The sequence below is a fragment of the Nelumbo lutea genome, chromosome 1 (genome assembly GCF_056320005.1).
Source record: "Nelumbo lutea isolate HS-2025 chromosome 1, American lotus-T2T, whole genome shotgun sequence".
Taxonomy (NCBI): domain Eukaryota; kingdom Viridiplantae; phylum Streptophyta; class Magnoliopsida; order Proteales; family Nelumbonaceae; genus Nelumbo; species Nelumbo lutea.
In genome coordinates, this window is record NC_142684.1 from 218,001,356 (window position 1) to 218,009,634 (window position 8,279).

The following is an 8,279-nucleotide window of genomic DNA, read 5'->3' on the forward strand; positions in this document are numbered from 1 at the left end:
TCTAAGCTGCAATCACCACTGGTCATCTACTTGTGAGGTCTTCATCTCCACTTTGTTACAGCCAGGTCTGAAACCAAACCTATTACAGCCCGTCACTGCTATGTTCTCATCTAGTTTCTCATAGAGCACTCCACACTTTTGTTGCCTGCCTTATTCACGATTGGTTCTCTAAATTAAATCAGAGCCACAACTTGAGTCTTCCCTGTTCCTCCATTGAAAGTAGAAAAATGTCTTAATTTAACATTTTGTACCACTAAGAGACAATAGAAGGGTACATTTGGGATTTTGAAAACAAATTAACCGACATGTGAAACAGTCACGAATGATTTGAAAGTTAGGTACGTATAGCAATTAACCCAAAAACTTAAAAACAAATAAACCACTTGTGAGAAAGGAGAGGAAAATTAGTTTCCTAAGGCTGTGTTTGGTTTGAAGGAAAAAGCAGGGAAAGGAAGGGACATATAGGGAAACCTTTACAAATCTTGTATAGGTTTCCCTACCTTTCCCCACCTTTTCCTTCAAACCAAACATAGCCTAAATTTATGTTTATTGCTCTTTGTTACCAAACTTTTTGCTTAATCTATACTACTATTAAAAGTGGAAATGAGGTCTAATTCTAGAAATCTTCTTAACTAAAATACCCTTATTGTTGAATTTGGTCCATTTTTATTGTAAGGGCACAAAACATAATTTGATCTTCTATTTATATTAAATTCATTCCATTTCCACTTATTAATCTTTATATTTTAGGTATTAACTCCCAGCCCCTCTCATTAAATTTCACATTTACTGTATGTTAAATAAACGAGCTTTATGGACTTTTTCTTGACTAAAATACCCTCAATTTTGAATTTGGTCATTCTCTAACAGTGAGGGGAAAAATGTAATTTAAACTACTACTTTTTACTCATTCAATTCTCTTTCATTAAGGTGATATTTTCCATTCTCCCTCCTTACATCCTTATTTAAGCATTTTTGTTTCACCAATCAATTCTACTAATTAAATCTATACTCAATAATTTTAACAATACAAAACCTGTGTTCAAATTCAATTTGAAAACTAAAACGTCCTTTTGTTCATGGCCTATATAGGTTTAGGCTGGGCTTGGCCTCTTTATAAACTGAAAATGACAAAGGCCCAAGCCTGATATGGACATATATTTTATAATATATTATTAATAATATATGATATTTTTTATTATGTATATACTAACTATTATTAAGTTGGGCTCGGGCTAAGGCTGGACTTATTTGGGAAAGCCCGAGCCCGTAGGCTTAAAAGTTTGTCTAAGCCCAACATAGAACATGTCAATGTGGTGGGTACATAATTCAACTATCTAAATCAAATTGGTCAACCAATAGTCTTATAGTTAAATGATAAAAAATTAAAAATAATAAAAATACAAAAAAATTAGGCACATCTCTAAAATTATATATTTATCATGTTAAACAAAATTATGTATGATAAGTAAGAAGTATTTAAATGACCTAGAAATGAAACATTTCATATTCAAGTGGTGAGTTAATGGTTCAACCTTTTAGGTCAAATCGGTCAATGCACATTGTTATAATTAAAAAATAGAAATTTTATGAAAAAAAGAGAGAGAGAGAGAGAGAGAGAGAGAGAGAGAGAGAATTATTAAAAATAAAAAAGATTTGTAGAAAACATTTGGATGCATCTCCAATATTATGCATTCCATCATATTAAACAAAAATAAATATGATAAATTAGAGTTATTTTTGTTAATGATGGAAATAGAATAAAAAATTAAACCAACTCAAAAAGAAAATTTCCATTTAATTGGTGGCCAGTGACCCATGTAGGTGCAAACTGGATGGGCTCAATATGAGTTTGGACCAACCCAACATGCAGTTTTAAACGAACTACCTTGGCTTTTTGGTTCTTGGGTTGGGCATAGGCCTTGCCCAAAAGTTTAGACTCTTTTATTTTTTGATCTATGCAGAGGCCTAGCGTTAGGTAGCTTGAGCCTAGTCTAACTATATACTATATACATACTTGCATACATGTATATATATATAGACATATATAGCACGCATGTATACATATACACATGCATACATTTATGTCAAGTTTTAGCATGAGGATGATTGACCAATCCAATCCAAGCCCAACATGTATACATATATACAAACATATAAACTTGCACCCTACTAATCCAATTATTTGGGTTAAATGAGTCAACCAATAATGTCATAATTAAACAAAAAATAAAAATAGAAAGAATTATAAATTAAAAGTGTAGAAATTTTATAAAAAATTTTGGCATATCTAAAATACTATACATTTGTCATATTAAACAAAGATAAGTGTGATAAACAATAATTGTTATTACAATTAATTATGAAAATGGAATAGAAAAGTTAAAATTTCCCAAAAATGAGATTGTTTTCTCTTTCAAGTCAAATATGTCAAAACATGATGCCATAATGAAATTTGTCAAAAAAAAGTGTGCACATCTCTAATATTATATGTTTATCACATTAAGCAAAAATAAATATGATAAATAAGAAGTATTTTTATTAACAATGAAAATAAAATACAAAATTTAAATCTACTAGCACACCATGTTTTAGTTACTTATATTTTTTAATGGATACAGGGATACTGAAAAATTATTATTGTTATCTGAAATTGTCATGTGCAATGAACATACAGATTTACTAGTCTGTATGAGTTACAATTTATGAATAAATAAGAATTTGGTAGCCAAGAGCTAGCATGGCATTTTATCAATTACAAAGAATGGATTACTAAAGAGTTTTCTTCCAAGTTCTCAAATATCATCCAAATCCAAATCCACATTATTCCCTTGCTACTAATGTTCACTCCATAACTTTCTGAGTAAACAACTTTAGAACACCTAATACAAACTCATATGGGACAAAAAACGATTAGCACATAGTCATATATTCAATTTATTAGTGTCAATCAAATGCTTGCTGATTCTAATCTTTTTAAGAACAAATAAGTGCAAACTCACAGGCCACACAAAGGAAATTCACGTCACCTAGATGTTTTTTGTTTCACTATCAATGAACTGCCTGTTAGGCTGTGCGAATTCTGCCTGTCAGAAGCCTCTTTATCCTCGGCTTCTTCCTCACTTGTACCACTCCAACCCAGGATTGCATCCATGTCTTCAACTGCCACTTTTATTACATCAGTTCGGACACCTATATCAGTGGCATACCTGCTCATACAATACATTCCAGCTGTTACGGTGACAACACCAGCAGGACCTGGAATTAGCAGCTTTAAAGGAGATGAAAGAAGGGCTGCCAACGGGGCTCCAATGACAGAAGAAGCTTGACCACTCCTACCCACTCCTGACTTATCAAGTACCAGAAGACCTGTCTTGCAGTATAATGCAAAGTCCTCACAATTGTTCTGGAATACATCATAGTTCCCAAACCCATTCTGTAGCAGATACATTGCCCTGTGGATCACAGTTTCAGGGGGATCAGGCTTTGCAGTGGTGCATGTGCCACCACGGACTTTGGCGAGGAAATAAGATGGAGCGACTTCATACTCAAAGTGGTACAGGGATCCATTTCCAAGAAAGCAATCCAAGCAAGAGAGGATAACACCGCTATTGGGTTGCCTGAATCCACAGTCAGGGAAGATAGGGCAGGCTGATGGGAGTTTTGAAGCTGAACTAGGATAAGATATGCTTGAACTTGCATTTTGTTCACGCGTGAAGTGAACCACTTTGCTTCCCCCAACATAGATTCCTGTATGTTTTCCCAATCCAAATGGAACTTAAAAGCATTACAAAGGTTGTCAGCTAAATGTGCAAACAAGTTATGCTAACTACCATATCTACTATGATGATCTGGAACAAAAAGTTACGGAAGCAGAGAACTCTGGATAACTCATATGAGAAGGCTATATTACATGTCATCATGCCCTTATGCATAATGTGGAGTAGTGCAATTACATATTCAAATGCAAACATGCATGAGTGCAGTAACTGAGATTGATATGTTGTTAGTTAAGCACTAATCATGTTGTTTGTTTTCTCGTAACCATTAGAAACATTTTCCAGAAATAATACACATTACCACTTGGATAGGAAAATGCAGTGACCTATACAAATTATCAAGTAGAACAAATTTTACTAAATCTGAATGGCAGAGGCCTGTCCCACAAGCTGCAAAAGAACAGGTATGCTAACACTTCAAACCAAAGAAAAAAAAAAAGGTTCTATCAATATGAAAAGATATGAGAGGGAGGAGATGTACAAGAGGTTATGAAATTGGTGAGTTTAAAGGGCACAGTTCTGAAGGTGGAATTTGGCAACAAAAATCTACAAAGAAGGTCAGTATCTATTAAAGTTGGACAATCCATCTATGATCTACCTTATCGCAGCCATACAGGAACAAAGAAGAAACATACAGACATGCAGGAACAAAGAAGAAACATACGCAGACAAGTGCTTTTAGTATTAGTGTGGCAGTGCCCAACCTACTGCAGAACAAAGATAAATATTGTTTACACTTTACACCAAGGGAAAAATAGGAAAGAAAAATAATGAGCTATACATATCACCAATTTGGCAAAAACTTATTCCAACTATATAAGGTCTGTTATAAGGATCTTGTTTCGTCATTTCACTCTATCAATGACCTATGTTCTGTCAACAGGGCTAGAAGAGAAGGCCACCTATAGCACCAGTAAAAAACAGAAGATGCACAGGCTTTGTTAAGCTAGATCACCAGTAAGGTCTGCTATAAGCTCATGCATCTCCTGTTCTTTGGGCACATGCAGGGAAGACCACATACAGCACCAGTAAAAAAAATGTGATCTATTACAAATTGAAGGGGCTAGGATGGCTAGGTACAGGCTGTGTTGGAGTACTGACAAATTATTTAGGGCCCAAAATTTAACAATGGATATGATTCTGAACAGGATGGAATGGTGGAGCAGTAATCGTGTAGCTGACCACATATAGTTGGAACAAGGCTTAGATGATGATGAGATTCTTTTCTCCTTATCTCCATCTATGTGTGTTTCACACAATATTTGATATGCACCTTTCCTCTTCATCTACATTGTTCTAATCCTGTATAACATCCACTTCAATCTCTTCCTCATATGGATTATTGAAACAAAATAACAAAATTCTCCTTATCTCCATCTATGTGTGTTTCACACAATATTTGATATGCACCTTTCCTCTTCATCTACACTGTTCTAATCCTGTATAACATCCACTTCAATCTCTTCCTCATATGGATTATTGAAACAAAATAACAAAAGTGGTGAGTTTAAAGCATCTATTGGTCATGAATCCTAATTGTACCAACAATGTGGTAATGACATATGTCCCGTGTACTTCAGCTGATTGTTGTGGCCTCCAAATCAAGGAAAATAAAATAGTTCTTTACGGCAAATTTTCTAAAAATCTATTGGCATGACCATCCATCCTCTCCCATAGTTTGTAGGCATTGTAGTTGAAAAAATAGGAAGGATGGAAAAGGCAATTAGTACCTTTTTCAATTATGAGCTTTTTATAGATACACATCGCATACTCCATATTCCATAATGTACCATTTACCATATTATATTCATAATTTTCCAATCTCTTTTTTAACTCCACATATTATTCCATTTCTATACAAAAATAAGGCAATACGAATATGTATCGGGGTTGTCATGTTGTAATGTCCCTTTGCCAGCATCTCTTAACAGTTTCTCTTAAAGGGGATCAAAGGCAGTTTCAAACCAGAATTAAGAGAGGTTGGTTATGATTTGATTTCCAACACAGTAAATGGGCGAAGTGTTTCCCTGGACAACACTAAATTTACCTGAGAAGAAACATGCTACAGCTTACCATCTCCCTTGTTCCCTCCCCCTTCCCCCCTCCCCCTTTCAAGCAGTAAAACTGGCGAAGAAATTGCAGAAAAAAAAAAAAAGAAACTCCCAATTTTGAAAGAAGTCCAAATCCCGTCCATTGTAATTTGGAACCCATTTATCTCAGCACCTTGTGAATACTCAAAGGGAGTATATTTTTTGGATTACTGAGATGCTTTAACTAAGGAATCGCATGCATAGATTTACAAGCAAAGAAACCTACCTAATTATCCACCTTCCATCAAGGAAACGCTATAGAAACAGTGGATTTAATACAATGTTGATGAAACCCTACAAACAAAAGTGCAGTTAGCGAAATCACCCTCACGGGGCTTCATCAACCGTTTGTGAAATCTCAGAGTTTAATGAAAACCCAAATCAAGCCTTGGGAAAGATAATCTATTTGATCATGAGCATCCGCATTATAAAGAAGCCCAACAGGCACGCCAAATAGAAGTCGCAGAAAAGAGCTTCAAACAGACAAGCCAAAAAAAACCAACTCAAAAACCAAAATTAAAAGATGAACCCACATTATATGGTTCTGCAAAGACGAAAGGGGGGGGGGGGGGGGACTGGAGTTACCATGGTGAGAATAAGTATAGATAGCTCTCCAGGTATAGATATGATCCCCGGCTTTGATCTGGGTTCTCTCTACCCTGTTGGAGAGGAGACCCATCTGTCAACCGCTTTCAATCTCTTGCTTTCTCTGCTCTCTGGAATAAAGAGTAGAGTATAATTGGAGGGAGAAGAAGACAGAAAAATGAGAAAGCCGAAGGATCGGTTCAACAACTCATATGCTTTAAATACTAATAACAATGCCAAAAAAATACTAATAATTACGTTACCTTCGTTGTTGACTGACTCCCTCGTTTCGTTATTTTTTCCTTTTACCCGTCTACTCGTAAAGACTAAAAGGAGAGGAAGAGGAGACGGAATCTGAGTATACGTAGAAGTGATCGTCAAGTCAGGAATAGGTGCCCTTGTTCCGTTCCGTCTACCAAGGTCCAAACTACTTGACTTGAGAAGGATAGACAAGATTTTAACAAAAAATAAATAAATAAAACAAAGTAACGGAAAACAATAGACCACTTTGGATTCTCTTAGGATGTGAAGAAGCTGCTTCAATCTGCATATGTTCAATGCTTCATGCTTTTTCGTTCAGGTGATCAGGGGTCCACCTCCACCACAGATTGATTCTAGAACAAGACTGAAGCGCCGGTTGACCACAGCACAGGTGATAGGTCCGTTTTACTTTTAGGGTAAACTACAAAAGCCTCCCTTTGAGTTTCTTACAATCATAAAACCTTACCTCTATTTTTGAAAAAAATAATTAGATACCTCCCTTCCCTCAAATCATCAAGACAGAAAACGTGTATGATTACATATTTACCTTTAAGCGTCATCTGATCAATTTGCAAAATTTCGTATTTGCCCTTAATCGAGCAACTGCTTAGAATTCCTTCTTTTTTATATAAGAAACCAGACCGTTTTTCACTATTTGAGAACCCAAAACTTTCTTCATCAAATACTATTTTGCTATTCATTCTCTGAGAATCCAGACGTTTTTCACTGGAGAGTCAGAGACCATCATTCTTTCTCTGTTCTTCACTGGAGACTATTTTGCTGTTCATTCTTGAGAATCCAGATTGTTCTTCACCAAAGGCTAATGCTGTTCTTCATTGAAAACCATTTTTGTTGTTCATTCTCTGAGAATCTACCACTGTTATTTCTTTGAGAATCAAAGTATTGATCAACAGATCTGTGTTCATTCTCTGAGAATCCAAGGAATTTAATTTCTATTATGTGAGTTCATTTTTTTGTATTTCTTTGCTTCATTTTCTGTAGTGTATATGTTTATTCATTTTTAATTTCTTCACTGAGTTGGATTTATACTTCTTTGCTATGTTTTCTTGGAGTTTGATTTATTCATTTCTTTGCTATGTTTCACTAATTTTATTTGTTTGTTCTCAACCATATCTTTGTTATGATTTTTTTTCTTATAGGACCATTATGCATTAAAATGAAAATAGAGAACCCACCTGACTGAAATCGTTGGTTGTTCCTCTCTAATAGCTCCTTTTCAGACATAAAAAGTTGAATATGGGATAATAAAAGGGGATAAAGAGTATAAAACGTAGATAAGAGTATTTTAATAAAAATAGATATACATTAATTCATAAAAGGGTAAAATAGGTATTTAAAAAAATGGTCATCAGTTTAATGTTTTTCATTGACAGAAGTGATGTATCTGTCAATTTTTTCAAAAATAAATGAAAAGTTTTTGCTAAAATAAAACTATAGAGGAGGTTTTTATGATTGTAAAAAACTTCGGGAGAGGTTTTTGTATTTTACCCTTACTTTTAAAATCTTTTTATCATCCAGATGTCCGTTTATTACTTTATTAGTA

The 8,279-nt window shown here is 34.7% G+C and overlaps 1 protein-coding gene across 2 annotated transcripts; it reads right to left on the bottom strand.

Moving 5' to 3' along the window:
- Window positions 1–2,769: 2,769 nt before the first annotated feature.
- Window positions 2,770–7,627, bottom strand: LOC148881049 (NC domain-containing protein-like protein). Of its 2 annotated transcripts, none has more exons than XM_088963280.1 (4): window positions 6,962–7,627; window positions 6,718–6,866; window positions 6,455–6,585; window positions 2,770–3,750 (listed from the first exon to the last, which is right to left on the bottom strand). In XM_088963280.1, the coding sequence occupies exons 3-4, from the start codon at window positions 6,546–6,548 to the stop codon at window positions 3,026–3,028; spliced, it is 819 nt and encodes a 272-aa protein (XP_088819406.1). In that variant the 5' UTR covers window positions 6,549–6,585; window positions 6,718–6,866; window positions 6,962–7,627; the 3' UTR covers window positions 2,770–3,025. The 2 variants fall into 2 exon arrangements, with proteins under 2 accessions (XP_088819406.1, XP_088819405.1); XM_088963279.1 differs by having other exon boundaries at window positions 6,959–7,222.
- Between the last annotated feature and the right edge of the window lie 652 nt (window positions 7,628–8,279).

What these genes read in the sequence shown, in the direction of transcription:
- LOC148881049 (XM_088963280.1), bottom strand. Translation starts at nt 6,548, where the DNA reads ATGGGTCTCCTCTCCAACAGGGTAGAGAGAACCCAGATCAAAGCCGGG. An exon ending in CTATACTTATTCTCACCATG is followed by an intron (nt 3,751 to 6,454) that starts GTAACTCCAGTC and finishes GAAAACATACAG; the next exon opens with GAATCTATGTTGGGGGAAGC.